Source organism: Eleutherodactylus coqui, chromosome 8 (assembly GCF_035609145.1).
Source record: "Eleutherodactylus coqui strain aEleCoq1 chromosome 8, aEleCoq1.hap1, whole genome shotgun sequence".
NCBI lineage: Eukaryota > Metazoa > Chordata > Amphibia > Anura > Eleutherodactylidae > Eleutherodactylus > Eleutherodactylus coqui.
Window position 1 is genome coordinate 87828227 of NC_089844.1, and position 23633 is coordinate 87851859.

Here is a 23633-nt window from a genome sequence, read left to right on the forward strand (position 1 = left end):
CAAATGATAAACTATTCTACCAAAAGTAATTGGACACCTGAGCAAAAAACAAAAGTAGTATTAATTTCCATATGGTAATACTTAGGGGGGCTCCTTTGGCCGTAATGACATCAGATACTCTCCGTGGCATAATTTTTACTAATATCTGAAACACTTCAGCTGACATTTCCCTCCATCCATCCTGCAAACATCTGGTGAGTTCTCTCAAAGAAGATAGACTCTGTTCATATTTCCTGACCTCATGCTCCAGTTTGTCCCAGAGATATTCAGTAGGTTCAGGTCGGGACTCTGTGCAGCCGGTCCAATCCTAGAACATCCATATCCTCGAACCAATGGAAAACCGAGCTGGACTTGTGAAAAGGCGTGTTGTCTTGTTAGAAGTATTGCTGACCATTCCCAGAGTATTGTCATATTGTCAGCAGCCCATGATTGTCTAGAATGTCAAGGTACACCTCAGTGTTCATGGTTCTTGTCACTACAACCAACAACCGAGACCATGCCACATAAAAAATCCCCAGACCATAACGGAACCTCCGCCGTACTTAACTGTTGGCACAACACACTCAGGCAAAAGGTGTTCCCTGGGCTCCTCCACACCCAGGTACCTCCATCTGATTTGAAGATAGAGTACTATACTTTATCAGTTTATAGAATGTAGCAGTGACGACTCTCCGTGCACCATAGAAGATGCGTTGACGCATTGTCTGTAAGAGAACCTGCCAGATGTTTGCAGGTTGAATGGAGGGAAATACCAGCTGAAGTGTATCGGACGTTCGTAGAAAGTATGCCACGGAAAGTATCCGGTATAGGATAGTGTAGATCTATAAATGTATTCTTTGGCCACACAAAAAAATCATAGGCAGCCTTCTTGTAGTCATGACGGCCAGCATTCTAGGACTCTCTGCTCTCGTGAGCCTACACGGACCTAATTCCAGAGGAAATCAATAAAGGTTGCCTCATGAACACGGGTCTTTCATATGCCCTGAAAAGTAGGTTTCCCCGTTTGGGATGCACTTAATAAGTTTTTCTAATGGAACCAGTCAGTCCCCGCATGCATTTGAATAACCATTATGTCATATTACATTTGCCCTGTAAACACCACTTCTATTGCGTTAATAGTTGTTGCTGAGGTGTCGTGACGGGAGAATTGTGTTTGAGAGATGGTGGATACATAGCAATGGAGCAGTCTTCCACTTAAAAGCAGATATCTTTATGAAAAAAAACTCTTTAAAAGTGACATTTAGAAAAAAGAATTCTTCAAAATGGGTTCAGAGCAGGTAAACGTTAAATACAGAATCTACGTATTCAAAACAAACAACGATAGAAAGTCAAAAAGTCCTCGAGGAGCTGAACACAACTGAAACTACTGAATGGAAATGCATCCAGACGTGTACAACAAGAAGGAGTAACTATAATAATAAGACAACAGACTCTTATCCAAAGCAATTCACGAAAGGTGATAAATCATATCTTCAGTACAATGTAATAAGCAAAAACATGAATATATAAGAGCTAGGCTGGATTTCTCACATCACTGAAGAATTTAAGGAGGAACAACGGACAAATCACCAGGCAAAAAAGGAAAGTGAGTGGATATATACATTTAAAGAAATATACTTAGTCAATGTAATACAATAGCAAGAGAATACAATACCTGGACTAAGGTTTGGCCTTCTGCCCTTGAGGACCTCACCATGTGGTTACTGGTGGATCCCGAGAAGGAGTGTTGTTGCCGAAGTTCAGGTTTGCCCACATTGTGGTTATGAAAAGTCCCGGCTTCTTGGTAACCGCTGTCAGAGTAGGAGTTCATTTGTGTGGAGCTTCTTGAGTTGCCTAAGGATCCTGAAAGGCAAAGTAGTAAAGTTAAGCTGCAAGGTTAAACCTACAGTAAGTTGCCTGGAAGTTACTCCGATGTTTGGAAATTAAAAAAAAACTGAACAGACCCTCACTTTCATGAAGAGACGTCTGCTCCGGGGAATACATGGTCACAGGTTCTGGGTCAGATCGGATGAGGAAGTGGTTGGGATGAGTAGAGTCAGAAAGTCTCTGCTTAGGGGGACCTCCAGATGATGCATCTGAAACCAAAAATATACCATCAGCTTGTCACATGTAAACATTGTTGTAATCATCACTGAAAGGGGAAGTACAGTTTCATCGGCAATTCACTTGTTTTAAGACAGGAACTTAATCGTAAAAATGACTGAGTTATTTTCTTCCTAGCCAATCCATCCTTTCAGTTTTGGACACAAAGTTCAAACAGCAGACCTATGGACTCATAAGGGGATTCCATCAAGGTTCCCATTTTTAATCCAAGAACAGCGCTCTAAACTGCGTTATTTTTGCAGTTTAAGACCCATTTACATCTTTCAAAAGATTAAAAGATCAGGGATCGTTTTGCATAAAGTACTAATAGGCACTAATTGCTATTAGTACTTTATTAGCTTCATTTGCATGCAAAAGAGATTCTGGGAGCGGTTATAGAACTCAGCAGGAGGCATGAGCTCTGTAATTCGCTCCATTGATCAGCCATGGGCTCCCATGGAGAATTCAGCACCATGGACAGCAGACACAATGTGGGGTCCTGCTTATCAGCTGTTCTGCCAGTGGGGCTGAGAACAGCTGTAACAATGTTATCAGCTGTAATCAGCTCTCCATGGGTAGAATACAGCTTGCGGTCCCTGCTTATCAGCTGTTTTGCTGTACAACAGTTTTAAAACAGAGCTGAAAACAGTCTTTGGAAGAACAGTGAAAGATGGGCACATTTAGACACTATTATTGCTCAAAAGTCAGCTTTTGAGCGATAATTGTTGTGTCTAAATTGGCCTTTGAAGGCCAGAAGCCTTGATTGAATGCCAGAGCAGATAACAGAGCCTGAGCAAACATCACCCCATTTTATGACAGAGATTGGAAAAAATAGGACTAAGAGCCTTAATGATCCCGAAGTACATAGATGGAACTCACTGGATACTATAGCGTCCAACATGCCTGGCCTAAAAAACATACAACACCTCACAGGAAAAAGCTTATGCTATCCAATCAATCATAGAAGTGGGTGATGGATGCACGGAGAGGTTAATATTGTCTCAGTACTAGCTTGCTATTACTCAAAGAAACTATGAATTCTGCACTCTACCAGAATGCTCTTCAATGTGCCGTCACATGGCAACACTTTTTTGTTTTTTACTCGTATAATCCATAATTCGGATACTAAATTTGAAGTTAGTTAAGTGGTGATCTAGCCTGTGGGACCACCACTGCTGCTCTAAGTTAGGGTCTCCAAAGCTCTGTGCTTGGTTGGTGAGCAAGACGAGCATGCTCTGTCCCTCTACATAGACTCGCAAGAATGTTTCCAATGTTCCTATGCTTCTATTGAGAAGGGTAGAGCGCACCCAACTTCATCTCTGGCTGAGAAAAGGGAGTCCGTATTAAAGAGGAAAGTGAATAATAAGTATACCAATGACTATTCCGTCTCTATTTTTCGCTCTTAGCAGAACAGTGCTGTTGGCGATTCTGAAGTTTATTCCTTTGGTTTCAAAGACTAATATTTAATAAGTTAAGAAAAGGTTAATGCAGTATTGCAGTTGGCACAGTGCCAAAGCAAACATCCTCTTGACGAACCCAGATCTCCGATAATAGCAAACTGTTCTTCAAATAACTGAAGAGCCTAAAGTCTCCCCTCTTTTCTGTGCAAACCTCTTATATGGCTTTTATCATAACATTCAAAGAGCGTCCTCCCAGACTAGAGGAATACAAAGACCCCCTTGTAATAGCGACATGTTTTCGTGCTAGATTTCCTAGCATTACATAGGCATAAACGGAGTAAGAATTGTAACTTTATTTAAAAAAAAACAAAAAAAAAACTTCAAAAACTTATAACGCTGTGATGCTTACATTAACATACATAGCAACATAGCATGTAAGGCTGAAAAAAGATGTATGTCCATCCAGTTCAGTCTATTAACCCCAATGTTGATCCAGAGGAAGACAAAAAAAACAATTTTCCTCATTTAGGGAAAAAAACTCCTTCCAGACTCGAATCTGGAAATCAGAATAATTCACGGGTCAACAATCCTTGAAGTTATCAATGACAACATAATATTATATTGCTCAACACAGACATCCAAGCCCCTCTTGTAGTCTTATCACCACGTCCTCAGGCAGAGAGTTCCATAGTCTAACTGCTCTTACAGTAAAGAACCCCCTTCTATGTCGGTGTAGAGATCTGCTTTCCTCTAGACGTAGAGGACGCCCCCTTGTTAGAGTCACAGTCCTGGGTATAAATAGATGATGGCAGAGATCTCTGTATGGTCCCCTGATATATCTATACATAATTATTAGGTTGCCCCTCAGTCGCCTTTTTCTAAACTAAATAAGACCAATTTTGATAACCTTCCTGGGTCTTCTAATAATGACTTTAGTTGCCGTCTTTGTACCCACTCAAGCTCTGATATGTCCTTCTTGAGTACCGGTGGCCAAAACTATCCACAATATTCCATGTGTGGTCTGACCAGTGACTTGTAAAGAGGAAGAACAATGTTCTCGTCATGCGCCCATAGACCTCTTTTGATGCACCCCATGATCCTACTTGCCTTGGCAGCAGCTGCCTGACACTGGTTGCTCCCCTTCCATGTCAGTGTTTCCCAGTGGTTTCTCATTTAGTGTGTACTGATGACATGCATTAAGATCTGTGTAACAGGTGAGCAGTAATGCCATGCGTCACATGAATCATACTAGCAGCGATATTGTGCTTCAACTAAAACCTCTCATAAAAGTCATGTTAAATGTCCTATTAGAAAACTTTAACTTAGGCTGGGGCCACATGAGCGTAAATTTACCACATATTACGCGCACGATACGCGGTAATTTGCAGGAAATCAAATACATTGCATTACACTGTTTCGCTCACATTTGCGTAATAAATTGTGTAAAAAAAAAGCATCATGTTCTATTTTGCCGCATCTTACGTACGAGAGAGTTCATTGTTCTCCATTTGCGTGTAATCAACACCACCCATACAAAATTACATTGCGAAACGACAGCGCTGGAAACGTAAACAAAAAACAAAAACAGGAAGACTGCATGACAGTTTGAATGAGATAGGCTGTCATACGCAGTGCAACAATGCTGCCATATGATAGGCCGGCTCACAGCAATAAAACTTTGTGCGACTAGGGTTCATTCATATGTAGCAGAAAATCCACACCAGAATCTATGTTAAATACAAAAAAGCCCTGCCCTGATTTTGGGGGAGCATTGAAATAAGCGCCTTATCCCGAAAAGAAGCCCTAGCTTCAGTCCTCGGCCGCCGACAGAAGATCATTTCCGGGTTACGGGATTCATAAACCCCGCCTCTAGGAAGTGATGGCTCTGATTGGCTGAGCAGTGCTCGATGAACCAATGCAATGGCTGGGATTGGTTCATCGAGTGCCGAACTGAACGGTTCTCGAGCTCTGCTCAGCCAATCATAGCCATCGCGGGATTTATGAATTGGCTGTGCCGAGGCATTGATTGGCCAATTCATAAAACCCGCCTCCACGCTATTGTTTCTCGAGCTCTGCTCAGCCAATCAATGCAGCACTCGATGAACTAATCACAGCCATCGCATTGGTTCATTGAGCGCTGCATTGATTGGCTGAGCCATTGCTTCCTGGAGGTGCTACTTAGAAGATCGCTTCCTGGTTATGGAAGTTATGTCAGTGGTTGAGGACTGAAGCAAGTGCGCTGGAGCTCCGGGACCGCGCCTGCTAGGTAAGTAAAATAAGACAACCCCTGAAAATAAGACATATTGCCTCTTCTGGGGAAAAAGTTAATATACGACAGGGTCTTATTTTCGGGGAAACAGGTTGTTAATAAAGTGAAATCAGTCGCAAATCTGAACTAAAATGCACGGCAAAATCTCCACCATATCTGCTATGTGTGAACATACCATTGAAGGGATATTTTAACTTATTTTTTGTCTTTTCAGTCCGTTTTGACCCAAACTACAAATTAGCAATATACTTACCGTGTCCCATGACATCACCGGGTCTTCTAGCCCAGTGACGTCTTGTTAACTAGTCAAGTAGACTTTCAATGTACAAGTCCAAACCTCTTTATTGGACATCACTGATGATTTCCTTACCAGTGACTCCCATTGGCTGTAGCAGTCACATGGGTAAACAAACATGTGACCGCTGGAGCTAAAGTAAACAGAACAAGCGAAGCACTGCATCAGCTGAGAGGCGAGGTGTTTTTGTTTGCTTTTTTAATCCCCAATGTTATTCATTGGAAAATCCCTTTAATGCCAGAGCGCTCATCATTGTAGACCCTCACGTATGAGCCAGAAAAGACACCAGTTACAAATCCTAACGCTCTCGAGGAGACGTTATTTTCATGAATTAGGTTTACAGTTCACCGCCTTATACTTCAGTTACCCTGCGGTGGCGCTACTGATAAATTTATCACTTGCTGCCAAGTTCCCCACCCAGAACAGCTGATCGCTGGAGATTCCAGCTTATTGTTGAATAACTCTTCTAAAAAAAAAAAAGATTTAAAGAAAAAAAAATGCTAATATATAGATTTATCCGACAACTTCTATCATGTGGACTTTATAGGGTCGCTGTAATACTCAGGAGATTCTATAGAGGCATTATAATACAAGGACCTGCCATTTCTTAACCACTTTCTCTCCAAGCCAGTTTTGGCTCCAATGTGACCAAGCCCAGTTTTCCCAATCTGACATGTTCCCCTTTATGTCGGCATCATTTTTTAACTTTCTTTTTTATGAGATGAGCTGCCTGACCTCCGAGATGGAAGTGGAGGGCACAACCGTGCTTTGTCACTGCGATGGCTCAGAGGGTGTCATAGCCATCGCATGCCTGAAGACCATGCTGACTGGTCTCCAGGCAAAGCTCTATGATCTGAGCTGTCTTTAGCTCCTACACAGTGGGAGTGGGGGGCTCTAGGGACATTTTAAAAAGTCCTTGCAGACTTAGATAAGGACTACCTGGATGTTTATGATCTATGGGCAGTCATGAACTAGGTAAATAAATGCACAACAGTATATGTATAATGTACTTAGTCACTACAACTGCTATGGAGAATGTGAAGAGATGAGTCCCCAGTTCAGGTTGACCCAAGACCTTTCCTTATCGGTGGGGTGTTCATGTTTCATTGCTTCCCCAATCCTCCAGCTACACAACATTATTAAAGCAATGGTGGGAAACCCAAGCCAAGGGTCATACCGTCCATCAGTCCGTCAAGGATCGGAAAGATTAGGGTGAACAAAAAGCAGCAAGTCCCTAACACACCAGAATGACGTGGTATTGGGTCATCAACTACCACCAGGAATGGGGCTCTATTTTGACTTTACCCAAGGTTTTGTCTAGCTATAAAATACTGATGGCTTATCCTTACAATAGACCATCAATATTTGATTGGCAGAAGTCTGTCCATCAATCAGCTGTTTGCAGGGCCAGTGTACTTGTGCACTTAACTGCATTCTGCAGACAGCTCTGTTATCATTACAGTGGCGAGACCTGGTATTACAAGCACAGCTCTATTTGAAGTAAATGCGAACTTTGCCTGTAATACCCAGCAGGGCCACTACAGTGGGAACGGAACTGTCTACTTCCTGCACAAACACACCAGCCTGAGAAAGAACTGGGATCCTGGGCGGCAGACCCCCACTGATCTACTACTGACGGCCATCTCTATTTTACAACTGGACAACCCCTTTAAGTCAGCAACTGATAAAATGTCTATTTTTGTAAATGGGAAATGTTGCTTCCTATGTGCTGCCTGCATCTAGTTATACAAGGAATGGTAATTTGACTTCATCATAATTTTAATCAAGTGCATGACAGCTGACACTTCAGAACACGTGTGAAGTGAATCTACTCTAGACATCATTCAATCTAAGAACCGCATGGAGTTGAAATGTCACAAGAATGATCATAAATGTCAAACCAACAGCTGTGATGCCTGCATAAATAAATAAGGCGATTGCAGCCGCCGGCATCTCATCAGGATCATTTCTTTAAATGAACTTGTTCCACGGGACGACAAGAACCCATTCAGATGATTTAATTTTAGGTCTGCTGCTGGATGCCTTCAAGTACTATGCAAATATTTTAGGTTTGGTGAATGCATTATAGCGGCTGATACAGTTGTGATGACTCTGTACAATCACCTTATGGAGCGATGGGAATGGCACTAATCCCGCACTCCAGGCTGTTTGAGCCTTGTTGACATGCTATAAAAATCAGAAAGCACTTCACGGTGCGGGAAAAAAAATATTTCAAAAGCAGCTCCTGCAAACCGACGGAGGCCGATAATTGCGCGGCGTGAAGAAAAAAGCCACGAGGCACGTGCTATCTTAAACTACCTTACTTCCAACAGCTGAAAAAACACAGTTAATGGCTGGTCTGCTATGATAAAAAAGAAATTGACCTAAAAAAAAAAAAAAAGAAAGAAAGAAAAAACCCCAAAATGCTCATTTTTCATTGCTGAAATAATCCACAGAGGCTTTTGGAAAATCTAGATCACCTCGAACATACAGTAGATCCAAGGGGCATTCCACGAACATCCATGGATGCATATTGATGGCTCAAAGCTTTCCAAGCGTTCATCCAAACACAGCGCCACTCCTGTCTACAGCTTGTTTGTGGTATTGCAGCTCAGCTCCATTTTAATAGAGATGAGCTGCAATCCCAAATACAACCGACGGACAGGTGTGGCGCTGTGTTCAGATGAACTTTTCTTGCCCTGGACGACTGGCCACCATTAAACAGCAAACATGAAAAACGATCCACGCATTAACATGCCAGATAAACTGGTATGTACAACACAAGGAATAATACAAAATCTGATGTGACTAATCAGTTTTTAAGTGGACAGGCAGGTTGGTTTACTACAGATCATGAATATGTAATTGGGGCATCCGTGTAAAGGAGTGCAAGTGGAAATTGGTCACAACTTTGGTCTTTAAAAAAAATGACCCCCCCCCCCCCCTTAATTGGTTGCCCCTCTGCCATTTGTAAACCCCAAAAAGTAATATGTATGACTGGAAATTCTCTTATCAAACAATTTACCGAAACAGCACCATCTCTCGTCCCAGCCAGCGGCAGATCATGTGATCAACCCAAATCCCAAAGCATCTGCTGTGTGGACTGGAAGTCAGCCAGGCTATGCAAGTCTATGAAACCATCATCCATCATTGAGGCTGATGCTTCTTCAATGAAGATCCGTCTAAGAACATTCCCGGGACTACATTTTACTTAGGGCTCATTCACAGGGGTGTATGTAATTTTAGTCAATGAAAAACTAACCAATCTGCTGTACATGTATGTGTGGCGTGTTTTTGTTGCATATGTGTGTTTTTTTTAATGTACATGTGCCATTAGCTTGTCCCCTGTGCAAAAAAAAAAAAAAAAAAGCAAGGCATCACAATCACTTTTTTCATTGCTTCCTGGCAACATGCAGAAAAACTGCACTCACATGCAACATTCGCTGTGTTAGATGCGTCCTTTTACGCTCTCATAGGACACGCTGTGCTTCCATGTGAATAGCCCAATTTACTTCAATGGGTCTTATGTGCCGTCCGCGTTCAGTCAGTTAGACGCGAACAGGAGATCCACCCGTATGAATGGGTGGTAATACCTATTATGTGTTGAGTTATTACATTTGTTTCCTGTATTTATCCATTAAGACTAGTCTCACATGAGTAATTGCGGATTCCGCGAGCGACTGATCCGCGGATCAATCAAATGCATTGGATTACGCAGTTCTAATCACACTAGCGGGTCAGAATTGTGTAATCCACGGGGTCATGGCCGGGCTCACAGCTGGAATCTGCTGTGGGCCACTTGCAAGCGGATTCAACATACAGCCGTGTGAGCTTCGGTCTTAAAAAGGATGTCGTGGGGTAAGATGTGTATTTTTTTTAAGTCAATTTGTTTTTAAATTTAAACTTTTTTTTTTTTTTTTACTTTTCTTGACGCTATGTTTTAGTCCCTCAAGGGCACTTGAAGATGTAATCATTCAATCGTAAAAATAATACACTGCAGTTCTCATGTACTGTATTTTACTAAGCCTATGACAGCAGCCTATTAGACTCTGCCGGAGGCAGGGTCTTATAGGCAGAGTTACGTGGCAGACATGGTGGCCTTTGCCAGACTTTTGACTGCCATGGGAATCCATTGGTACTTTGCAATCGCACTTCGGAATGGCAATGAGTAACAGAAGGATCCCCTTCCCCCATCATCTGCTTACATGCTGTAATTGCTATTGATTGTGGCATGTAAGGGGGTTAAACGGCCAGGATATGAGGTTTCTCTGTTCCTGGTGGTTAGAGTAGGAGCCTGGCTGTCAGCTAAGTCACAGTCTTAAAACAATTTGTGTGTAGGTTTAATTAAAGCCGATGAGGGAGGTCAGTAAAAAGGCATAGGGACCGTCATTAAGGGGTTAAACACAGTGCAAAAATAAAACGGATTATAGCGAGACTTGACACACACACAAAAAAAATTTAAAAATAAGATAAGCCATGTCCGTCAGTTTTTATAAATGACCTCACTATCTCTTTCACATATTAAGATGAAATAAGAGTCCATAAAAGAAAATCCTGTCTTGAAACATTACAAGTCTAGAAAGATTTAATTCTTCTAAAGAAAATAAATATTTAGAATTTTGACACAAAGTTAAAATGAACTCAGCGGCAGACGCCATTCTCTGCCTCGCGCAGAACCGAGATCAAGCTGGCACATCAATCACTCCGCTCTATAAATTGCTGGCAGCTGACGTGACCTTCTTGGTGGCACCAGCTAAATCGTAAGATGCTACTTATAGTATAGCTTAACTTATAAAGCACGCCAGCTTGCAATCGCTAAGCTTAAAAACGAATGCTAATATATGCTGGAGAGGGTACGCTAGTTGCTATGGCAACCTTTAGACACCATAGCCCCGCCTACACAGTAGCCTAAGACTCAGCCGCTAGTTATAAACTTTGAGCAGTAGAGGCGGCGTGCTTCATCAATGGAGCTACACTGTAAGGAGGGAATTGCTGTCCCCCCAACAAGCTTGTTTTATTAAAGTGACCCTCTGGTTTCAGGACAAATTCTGCCCCAAGACCCGAGGTGGTATATTACCTGGACTTGATCTTATCGACCCATCCAGTTGGTCCGGGGTGCCATTTTTGGGTGACCAAGGGGGCTGCCACCGTCTTCTAAATACACTATACACTGCTCAGTGACTCGCTGACCACATGAGCAGCGTTGGCCAATTACGGAGCAGGTATAGTGCACTGGTAGTCTTAAAGGGGTTGTCCCGAGGCAGCAAGTGGGTCTATACACTTCTGTATGGCCATAATAATGCACTTTGTAATATACATTGTGCATTAATTATGAGCCATACAGAAGTTATAAAAAGTTTTTTACTTACCTGCTCCGTTGTTAGCGTCCTCGTTCCCATGGAGCCCGACTAATTTTCGCCCTCCGATGGCCAAATTAGCCGCGCTTGCGCAGTCCGGGTCTTCTGTAGTCTTCTATGGAGCCGCTCGTGCCAGAGAGCGGCTCCGTGTAGCTCCGCCCCGTCACGTGCCGATTCCAGCCAATCAGGAGGCTGGAATCGGCAGTGGACCGCACAGAAGAGCTGCGGTCCACGAAGCAAGAGGTTCCCGGCGGCCATCTTCACAGGTAAGTATAGAAGTCACCGGAGCGCGGGGATCAAGGTAAGCGCTCCGGTAAGCTGTCTGTACGTCCCTGCATCGGGGTTGTCTCGCGCCGAACGGGGGGGGGGGGGTTGAAAAAAAAAAAACCCGTTTCGGCGCGGGACAACCCCTTTAACACTCCAATGCACTGTGTGTGATTGGGCACTCTAAAGATGGTGGCGGCTATATTAGTAGCCCAAAAATGGAAACAGGAAAAGGCATAAAGGAGGGACGGTGAGAAATCAAGTGCAGGTAATATACCACAAGTGCGAGACCTGCACAGATATACAGCATGCCGCGATTTGTTTTCAGGTGTGTTTTCACACGGACAAATAGTGGCTGTGTGCATAGGATTGCGTTTTGCAATGCAATCCTATTCAGGCGGGCACGGGCGGGAATTCTGCGGGAAATCCCGCTGCAGAATTTCTGCCCGTGTGCAGGGGGCCTAAACTGCATTCTATCAGTCCCGTTATTCCTCCTGGAAATAAATTAACAGCATGTTACCATCCCCCTTTTCAGTAGGGTGCATCTTTATATCTAGAGACAGTCAGAACTGAATGGACCATGTCAGAGTGTGAAGGGGATGCCACACTGACAAAGGGAATAGTAAAACCCAATTGTCAATTTATTCAAATATTTCCAGGAGAAATGATACAACACAGTTCTAAGAAAACATGAAATGCAAATTTTTACTAAAACAAACTCACTCTCTCTCTGCAGAAACAGACAAGGAAAAACTAATAACTTGCACTTTTTTGCAGTGTGGTAGAAGATAAACCACCACAACTACATATCACAGCCTTCACAGTAACCACAGCCGTATAAAATTGGTAAAACAAACAGCGCAATTTAGGACTCTTTAAAATCTAAAATTAATTTGTTGGTTTACGATACTATTTCACTTAAAAACTGCAGCCCTTCATCCTTACAGAGAGGCAATTCAATAGCCAAAGACGTATGAGCTACATCGGCTTTAAAACAGGACCAAAATCAAAGCTCTGTTGGCAATACAGTCAGAGATATAGCCATTTGAGGCGGGAGTTGCATATACCTGCCACTTACACTGCAGACCTCAATCCTGACTGTATTTCTATAGGCTATGTGTCAGGCTACATTGCATTTAGAGCTTGGATTGTGATCTCATTTTCAACTAAGAATCTTGACTTTAAACAAGAGCAAAGTCACCGTTCTATCAGAAATACAGCCTCGGATACAGTTAAGTTGTATTTGATACAGCAAGTTTTTTTCTTACTTTCAGGCGCAAATGTATGTGCTAAACTGCTAATAAGAAATAAAATTAAAAATAAAAAAAATAAATTATTATATATATATATATTACAAAAGTTACAAGAATGTGGAGATTGCTGTCAACAACCTGTCAAGACAACGGCAAAAAATAGGTTGTTAGTTTTCAGAAAATATATAGGGTTTAGGGATACACTTACTTTTCATGGTGTGTAATCACTGTACTTCATATCTTGTTGCATTTTTTAATTTTCACCAAAAAGAAAAATCTGCAGATTTTGGGCCTTTCCAGTGTTGTCGATTTTACAAAGATATGTGCAAGTAGATATAGGGCTAAGTGATTTTAACAATATACATTTTTAAGTATTTATGAATACATTTTGATACAAAATTGCATGAAGGTGCATAAGTACTGAGTGGCATATTTACAATGTGTAAGGTGTCTGTTTTTAGAAGATATATGGACATTGGGGTTTAGCATGATTTTTTAAATTTAGTAATTTAGGACTTTTCTGTATACCTCAAAAGTGTAAAGATTGTCCTGACCACTGGATATACAAAATGCCACAAAACCCTCGGCAGAAAAAAAGAAAACAAACAAAAAAAAAAACATTTAACTGGTTTAATAGTTTTTTTTTTTTTTTTTAAAGCAACACCCTACCCCAAATATTTTATTCAATAACTTGTATGGGCACTCTAGAACCACATCATGTAACCTGTGATGTCACTAGGTCATCTGGCTCTGGTGATCTCTTGTAAGCAGGTTGCATGGGCTTCTAATGCGGGGATCCAGGCCTGTGTACAAGACGTAGCTCATCATATGTTCCATTTTATGGCCTGTCATTGGCTGCATCAGTCAAGTGGGTAAGGTAAAGTCCCCTGGTGCAAGCGCCGAGTCATGACTGACCCCTGGGGTGAGGCTTTCTTGGCAGACTGTTTTTGCAGGGTGGTTTGCCATTGCCTTCCTCAGTCATCTTTACCTCCCAGCAGCTGGGTACTCATTTTACCGACCCCGGAAGGATAGCAGGCAGAGTCAACCTTGAGACGGCTACCTGCACCAAACAATGACGTAAATCAAGGTTGCCCGAGAGCAGCAGAGAGAAGAATATACAAATATATATATCTTATATATGCGCGCGCACACACACACACACACACACACACACACACACACACACACACACACACACACACGCACGCACGCACGCACGCACACACACAAACACGCACGCGCACACACACACAAACACACACACGATTCCCTCCCACGATTCCCTCCCACTGCAGTTCATGTTCCGTATTTTTTAAAGTCACTTTAATGAGAACTAACATGAACAAACAAAATTTCAAGGTAGGAACATTGTAAATGTTGAGCCGACATTTCACGGCGGTTCTGTTTAATTAAAATTATGATATTCTGAGATATTTCAGAAATGTATGTTTTTCCCTGAGAAGTAAGTTTATTTGTAATATCAAACAATGAACTTAATAAACAGGAATTATACTGTTTGGTTAGGCACCACTAAGTCAGACTCTCAAATTACAAATACTCTACAATTCATTATCAAACACATGGTGTACAGTAGAGATCTCCAGCCTACTGTAGGTTGCAACACACTTTCAGATATCATTGTGATGAATCATGCAGAGTATTAAAAAAAAAAGAAAAGGGAAACACATTATTAAAAATATGCTCAACCGATATTGCCGTTATCTATCTGATATGGGGTTGACCTAGTGGTACTTTTACATGTTTGTCCGACGTCTTGTCCTAGTGATGCTCGTTCCACAGGAGTGAGCATCGTAGGCATTGCTCACTATAACACTGTCAGCTATGTATATGAATGTAACTACTATAATACTGTCCCCTTATGTACAAGAATATAACTACTATAATACTGCTCCTACGTACGAGAATATAACTAATACTGCTCCCTATACCCAAGAATATAACTATTATAATACTGCCCCCTATGTACAAGAATATAACTACTATAATACTGCCCCTATGTACAAGAATATAACTACTATAATACTGCTCCCTATACCCAAGAATATAACTATTATAATACTGCCCCCTATGTACAAGAATATAACTACTATAATACTGCCCCCTATGTACAAGAATATAACTACTATAATACTGCTCCCTATACCCAAGAATATAACTACTATAATACCGCCCCCTATGTACAAGAATATAACTACTATAATACCGCCCCCTATGTACAAGAATATAACTACTATAATACTGCTCCCTATGTACAAAAACTATAATACTGCTCCCTATGTACAAGAATATAACTACTATAATACTGCTCCCTATGTACAAGAATATAACTACTATAATACTGCTCCCTATGTACAAGAATATAACTACTATAATACTGCTCCCTATGTACAAAAACTATAATACTACCCCCTATGTACAAGAATATAACTACTATAATACTGCCCCCTATGTACAAGAATATAACTACTATAATACTGCCCCCTATCTACAAGTATAACTACTATAATACTACCCCCTATGTACAAGAATATAACTACTATAATACTGCTCCCTATGTACAAAAATATAACTACTATAATACTGCCTCCTATGTACAAGAATATAACTACTATAATACTGCATGCTATGTACAAGAACAGAACTGCTATAATACTGCCCCCAATGTACAGAAATAGAACTGCTATAATACTGCCCCCTATGTACAAGAATAGAACTACTATAATACTGCCCCCTATGTACAAGAATATAACTACTATAATACTGCTCCCTATACCCAAGAATATAACTACTATAATACTGCTCCCTATGTACAAGAATATAACTACTATAATACTGCTCCCTATGTACAAGAATATAACTACTATAATACTGCTCCCTATGTACAAAAACTATAATACTACCCCCTATGTACAAGAATATAACTACTATAATACTGCCCCTATGTACAAGTATATAACTACTATAATACTGCTCCCTATGTACAAAAATATAACTACTATAATACTGCCCCCTATGTACAAAAATATAACTACTATAATACTGCCCCCTATGTACAAGAATATAAATACTATAATAATGCCTACTATGAAAGAGAATATAACTACTATAATACTGCCCCCTATGTACAAGTATATAACTACTATAATACCGCCCCCTATGTACAAGTATATAACTACTATAATACCGCCCCCTATGTACAAGAATATAACTACTATAATACTGCCTCCTATGTACAAGAATATAACTACTATAATACTGCATGCTATGTTCAAGAACAGAACTGCTATAATACTGCCCCCAATGTACAGGAATAGAACTGCTATAATACTGCCCCCTATGTACAAGAATAGAACTACTATAATACTGCCCCCTATGTATAAGAATAGAACTGCTATAATACTGTCCCCTATGTACAAGAATACTCCAAAGCAGAGCTCCCCCAATCAGGTATATGCAATCACTTGCCAGGTGTCCACCACACACAGTAGTACAAAGGAACCAAGTCACTCACGTTTACCATCCCACAAGCAGCGGCTCATTTTACACACTAGTAGGTGGCTGGCAATGACAGAGGCAGGCCAACAGAAGCTTCAGCGGCCCTGAGTCACCAAATACAAGCAGTGTGTGCATTGAGGGTTGGGTGATAGGAAGTTACTTCTGGAAGCAGAACGCATTCTACTATTTTTACATCTAGCAATGTGCCGCAGCGGCAGAGCTGGTCACAAATGGCGACCAGATTGAAAAATCTGGTCACCCTTTGCAAATTCTTGGTTGCACTAGAGACCAATTTGGTCACCATCTGAAGTGTTATGTAATCTGGATTTCAGAATGCCTGAATCACAGTAATTCTGATATTCTCTGGATACACAGTGCATTCTCAGTTCAGGCCTTTTCTCAGGCATACTTGATCCTTGGCAATGGCTCAAGTATGCATACTTTATTTAGGTGGTAAAAATAGACCCATAGAATTTATGTATATTTATTAAAAGCGCAAAAATTGGAAACATTTTGAAAAAAATTGACTTTTTTTCACAATTTCAACAGCAATATAGCAAATATGTGCAAACATTTTATACAAATTTTTGATAAGATATATATTTCCATCTGTTGTTTACTTTATTCTGGAAGCACATTTGAAAAACTTAAGGTTTTTCTGTTAGCCATTTAGAAGGCGAACAAATTGAATTTCAATTATTAATATTTTGAGGCATGTTTTGTTTTCCTGCACCAAGCCAAGATTGTAAAGGCTCATAGGTGTCAGAATGATAGATGCCCCCACAAATGACCACATTTTAAAAACTACTCCACTTAATGTATTCACCCTACAGGTTTTTTTCCAGGTGAAAAAGCTGCTTTTAGGAGAAAAAATAAAATTTCATATTTTTGCAAATGTGTCATTTTAAAGACAGTTTTTTTTCTATAGTGCACTTGAAAATGGGGATTTACACCCCGGTTTGTCCTGTGTTCAGAAACATACCCATTGTGGCTCTGATCTCCATATCCACAACGGGGCCCAAACCAAAAGGAGCAGCCGGTGGCTTTCAGAACAGACATTTTGCTTGAATGTGCCCCATTGCCCACTTGTAGAGCCCTTGAGTGGCCAAATGACAGTGAACCCCCACAAATGACCCCATTTTGAAAACTAGACCCTTTAACAAATTCATCTAGGGGTGTACTGTGTATTTTGACCCCACAATTTTGGAATAAATCTAAGAGAAACAGAAGGAAAACATTCTGATTTACATGTTTTTTGGCAATTGTGTCATTTTAAAAACACTTATTTGTACAGCACACATGACAGCTCCAGGCTATTGGCTACCTCTGGTAGCTGTTAGCAGGGGGCTGTCACATGCACAGACCCCAGGGCTTTAGTCTACAGGCCCAGCGTGTTTTTACGGCTCTGTAGATGAAAGCCCAGACACCCAGGACATGAAAACATATATGGGTGGTCAGGTCACTAAGGGGTTAAGGATCCTCATCTCTTAACCATAGCGAGGAAAGATTACACAGCTTCTATTGCCATGAAGGATCTGTCCTGTCCAGCATTACATAGATAACCCATTGCTGTGAATGGACACGTTGTAATACTCAATGCTCCCTGTGGTGGCACTGCAAGAAAACTGAACACTTATTGCCAAGTTTCCCCTCAAAACAGAAAGAGGGCATATCAATTCAAGAAAATCACTGCTAGCGAGCATACTCATTGATATACTGATCCAAAACACAAGGGCAGGTATAGACACCACATCCCTCAGCATGCAGACGAGCAAACTGCTGTATGGAGGAGCATTGCACAGGTGCAAAATACTGATGAAAACCCACTTACATACCAACCACCTATTGGGGAGAGAGGCTGCTTAGTTTTATAATGGCACAGACAGGGCGTACAAAGGGTGCCGGACCAACTGATGTGTGATGCACCATGCAGGCCTACAACCCCTTAATGACGCCACATAGGATTCAGCCCGGTGAGTGGCCCTGCACCTCAGCAGTGAACCAGGTTTCCCCACAGATTACATCTGATCACTGGAGTTGACTTTGTAATCTTTGCTTGGTCAAGGGACCTTTCTAACAAGGAGAGATTGTTCAAAGAGGGGAACCCCTTTTAAGATTCATTCTTGAAGAGTTAGCCTAATTTCTTAACCCCTTAGTGACCAAGCTTTGTTTTTTCCGCTCCGCTTTAAAAAAAAATAAAAAAAATCTACGACACACAAACTAGCACAAATGACATGAAAACTTTACTTTATGGGTCAGTGTGATTACTACGATACCAAACTTAAATAGTCTGTTTTACTGTACTACCTTTTTTTTTTCTCCTTAAAGATATTCAACTTTGAACATTTTTTTCCTGGAGACAGGGTGACCAAAAATGCTCCACATTTCTGGCTTTTTTTTTTTCCCGGACGTTCACTGTACGCGGTAAATAATGCATTACTTTGCTAGATCGGACTTTTACGGATGCAGCGATAGCAAATATGTATTTTTGTTTATTATTTAGATTCTTTTATTGTAAATATGGCAATTTTTTTTTGGAACTTTCATTGTTTTGTTTTCGTTTTTTTTAAATTAGTAAAACCTTATTGTTCTTATTTTTACATTTTCTTTTAGCCCTCCCTAGGGGACCACAACATGCAATGCTTTGATCGCTCCTGCAGTATGATGTAATACCATAGCATTACATCATACTACAATCTGACAGTCTATCAGGCCACCCCACAGGGATGGCTTGATAGGCATACTGCCAAGAAAGTCCTGGAGCCTTTTAGAAGGCCCCCCGGCTGCCATGACACCTGTACAGCTCCCTGCAATCTTATTACGGAAGTGGGGGGGAGACACACGATGTTCATGGCATTAAAGGGTTAACAGCCCCAATTGGCAGCACGGCTTGTCGGGGCTGTTGCCCGCGTGTGTCAGCTGTAAGAAACCGGTGACACACGCGATGTACGAGGGAGGTCAAAATGTGATCTCCCTCCATACAAGTTCTGCATCTGCAGGATGTAAAAACAATATAGGGCGGTCACTAAGGGGTTACAACTGTCTAATGCAAGAACTGTCCTTCTTGCTCATATTTACCAATCACTGGTGAAACTTTAATTTTTCCAGAGGAACTTAAGAAATTAAAGCAGAGCGCTAATTGGCTGCTATGAGCAAAAAGTCCAATTTTATCTGTTAGATGTTTTTGATAAATGAGGTCTATCATGTTGGTGGTTTATTCCCCGAGTGCTCCTGCATCACCATAAATTCAGTATTAATGAGACTATCGCCAGACACGCATCAGCGGAATTAAAGAAATGGAGCTCAAAAGGTTTTGCTGATTTTAGAGCCTTGAAATTCAGTGACTAATTGCTAGAGGAATCCATGGAAAGTTAGGAAACTTATTAAAGTTAGGCTACTGTTAGAAAGCTGATTTATCGTTTGAACGAGCGAATGAAGTCAGAATCTGCTCACCCGCTCTCATGCAGCCTGCTTAGACAGAATTGTTCAGGATCGTGAAGTCTTTCACATTCGCTGTATAAGTGAATGAGAAGGACTGAGCGAGCGCCGTTTACACCCAACGATAAAATAATGAGCCAACGATGATTTTTATGCCGGCATAAAATGAATGATGAGCAAAAGCAAAAGGAAGATTGTCATTCGCTGTTCACGCTAGTTGACTGAACGATTCTCGCTCGCTTGAATGATGTTTTGAATGATAATTACTCCGTCTAAAAGCACCCATAGGTGGATGAGGAGTACAGAAAGTAGTCGCTCACCAGCGCACATACGTGCATACTCTGAACACGCCTCCTCGTACAGATCGTTTAATTACTTCCTAAACCCGTACAGCGTGCGTCTTTTCTTTATCCTCTAAGCTGCTTCAAAAAATGGAAGTAAAGAACTTTCAAACATTACGGGATTAGATTTTCCATACCTGCTGATCTCCAAGGAAATGACTTCTCGGTAGAGCTGAAACAGAAAAAAAAGAGAAAAAGTCTTAACGAAGAGTCAAACTGTTGGCTTCATGTGAACATTGCAGGTAATAACTAACAACATGCAGACTGCAGCTCAGGAAATACAGTCAATCAAGCACTAACCAGGAAAAAATCAATGAACAGATATATAAGACAATAGAAAAAGATTAATAGTGTGTGAATATCATCTCTCCTGATCCAGAGGTTCTATGGCCTGGACTACCCAGGCTGACGACGATGTGCGGACAAGAGGCATTAGTGGGGTTCTGATGGAAGAGCCACAATCACCTGCGGAAACCATAGAATTCTTGTTGGCCTTCGCAAACGGTTTTACATTCCCCCCTCCTTCCACTAGAAATAGTGCCACTTGTTTCCATAGGCTATGTTTAGTATTGCAGCTTTTGCCCATTATTTCAAAAGGGGATGAGCAACAATACTAAAGTCGTGGCCAAATGTTTTGAGTCGGGACACAAATTTTTGTTTTCACAAAGTTGGCACCGTTAGGGTTTCCTTATCTCTTAAGGCTCATGCCCACGAGCGTTGCAGTATACTCCTGCAAATTTATGCCACGGGAGTACTGCTTGTGATCGCGGATTTCCACGGTGTCCATTAATACTATATTAATGGAGACCCCATGAGGCGTAAATCCGCGGCAAATAGAATATGCTGCAATTAATTTCCCACTGTGGAAATCCGCCATAGAATTCCACAGGCGAGCACTGGCAGGCAGAAAAGCTATTAGGTTCAAAAGAACCTAATAGCTGCAGAATTCACGCCACAGGAAATGCAGCAGAAATCCGCTTGTGGGCATTCACCCTTATGCTGCATATCCACAGCCATGGCGGATTATCGCTAGCGATATTCCGCCGCGGGAGCACTGACAGGTCTCCGCAATAAGCCTAATAGGCTCACCGAGGATAATCGCTGAAAATCACAGCATGCGATGTCGGGCTGCGCTTTCCATAGTTAGCCTATGGAAAGCGAGCCATGCGAGGTCCATAGGCAATTTATCGACGCGGATCTCGCAATGAAATCTTGCCCGTGGATAGGCAGCCTTAGGCCCCCCTGCACAGAGGCAGAAATTTTGCGGCGGGATTTTACACGGAATTTCCACCTGTGCCCGCCTGCATAGGATTGCATTTGACAACGCAATCCTAGTAAGACAGCAGTGATTTGTCCGCGTGAAAAAAAGCACAGAAAACAAATCGCGGCATGTCCTATTTCAGTGCGGGTCTCGCAGAGGCTGGGAGCGGGTGAGCTGTAGGCCTCTGCAGGGGCATGGGACCGCATCCCGCTGCGAGAATTCTGCAGGCGGCCACAGTCTGATGTTTCTATAATTACTGAAGTTCAGTTAAAAGCATTTCACAAGTTTTATTGATAAATATATCAAGTTTAGGAAAAGATTCAAAATTTACAGGTATTTACTAAAACAGACAAGTCATGGGAACATGCACAAGGGCATGCATGGATCCCACTGCTAAATCCTGTAGCAGAATCCGTGCATGCCCGCAGACATGGGCATAGAAGACAAATTCTTACCTCTCCGGATCCAGCGCAGGTCTCCTCCGTTGCGGCCGTATCCTCTTTCTTCAGCACGGCACATGCGTCCAGGCACGCCGGCCGACGCATGTGCAGTGCCTTTTTTTAAAAAATCTCCTGCTTTCCCGCTGAACCGCAGCATGTCCACAGTGACAGCTGCAGGCATGCCACGGACAGCTCAGCTTCCATGGACTTCAATGGAAGCCATCCCTGTGGGATCTGCAGGAGAATAGAGCATGTTGCAATTTCTTCCTGCGCATGTCTGTCTTCCTATGGGCAGCTTGATTTGTAAATCTCCTGCTCGGGTGCCCCCATGCAGGTTCAGCAAATCAAATCTGCCCGCATGCATGATGCCTAAGATTTAAAGAAGTTATCCATGATTAGCTGTTCTTGTCAATCCTTTACAAAACTAAGTTCCCCCTGTAACATTCTACTATACTGTATGATAAAAAGGAGAGTTTATACATTATAAGCAGATTATATACATTAGCTTATAGTTTGTTGACTGCTCTAATGTATTCTTAAAGGCTATGTACACCTCTGCACTTTTTTTAAATCAATGTGTTTCTGGAAATGAAGATTTTTTTTTAAACATTTCTGATGATTTCTAAGCATGCATGGTTTTCCAAAGTGCTGCAGGATGTAAAAAGAAATTGACAGCTCCTCCCCTATTGTGAACTTGCATTCACTTCTATTGCATAGGGCTGTATCGCCAGTGCTGGGGTGTGGTGGTGAGCATCAGAAGGTCAGAGCAGAGAAAGCTACCAATACAGAGGGCTGTATTTCACTCCAGATTAATTTTCTGCCCTCATCAGCAGTGAGGAGGAAAGGGACCAGCAGTTTACTCAGATAGAGGATCAGAGAAAGCTGTGTAGTACTGAGTGGGTGTGGTTATGCTACACAGCCTCTGAAAAAAGGAGGGGTAAGGGGGAGCAGAGCTTGTGTGTATCCATGAAAAAGACAAGCTTATCAGTCCTGGGAATGCCCCTAGCAAAAAACTTGAACGTAAGAGAACTTGCAAACCAAACATGTGGTTTTCTAAATGCATGAGAAGGAAAATTAAATGCAAAGAAAAAAAACAACATAAGTACATCATTTTTTTCTGCAGGGACTTCGCAAGATATGTGTATTGGTTTTTCATGCACAAGGAGCTCCATAGCCTTTAAAACACTAGTCGTAATTAAAGTGATCTGATTAATTAAGAATTTATTAGGCAATTATCGCATATGCAATTCTTTTTACATTTCAACTTTTGATTTAGGTAGTTTTTAGAGGAAAATTCAGTACTCATCTGCAAAGCTACCCAAGTCTCTGTGAATTGGCACATATATATGCAGTAGCAGCAAATTTCAACGGCAATCGCCTCCCTGCACATTGTAAAGTGCTGATACTCTATACTGGCAGATGAAAGCCTCCTATGTGCAGTGCAGCTGCACTCGGCACGCAAAATCCACAAAACGCACAAGGAGTTGATTTTCAAACTCAAACGTTGGAGCCTCAGACATAACTGAGGCTCTTAGAGGCGAGATATTTAAACCCCCGCAAACCCCCTCCTCACAGAAAATGTCCCTGACTGCAAAGGAATAAAAGATACTGATCCATCCATAAAAATTCCAGTCACTAAGTTACTTCCTCACAGAGATTACACATTAAATCAGGACACAAAAGACATCAGTGTCTGCCGGGCTCACAGACTGACATT

At 41.6% G+C, this 23633-nt stretch overlaps 1 protein-coding gene across 5 annotated transcripts in view; it reads right to left on the reverse strand.

Moving 5' to 3' along the window:
* Positions 1–23633, reverse strand: part of PKP4 (plakophilin 4) — a 271047-nt gene that overhangs the window by 89266 nt on the left and 158148 nt on the right. For 4 of the 5 annotated variants that reach the window (XM_066575997.1, XM_066575996.1, XM_066575993.1 and 1 more), the window contains exons 4-6: positions 20353–20387; positions 1944–2075; positions 1655–1842 (exon numbers count right to left, since the gene is read on the reverse strand). In XM_066575997.1, the coding sequence (XP_066432094.1) occupies positions 1655–1842; positions 1944–2075; positions 20353–20387 (355 nt within the window). The remainder of the gene's footprint in view (positions 1–1654; positions 1843–1943; positions 2076–20352; positions 20388–23633) is intronic. The other variant, XM_066575995.1, reaches the window with a different exon arrangement.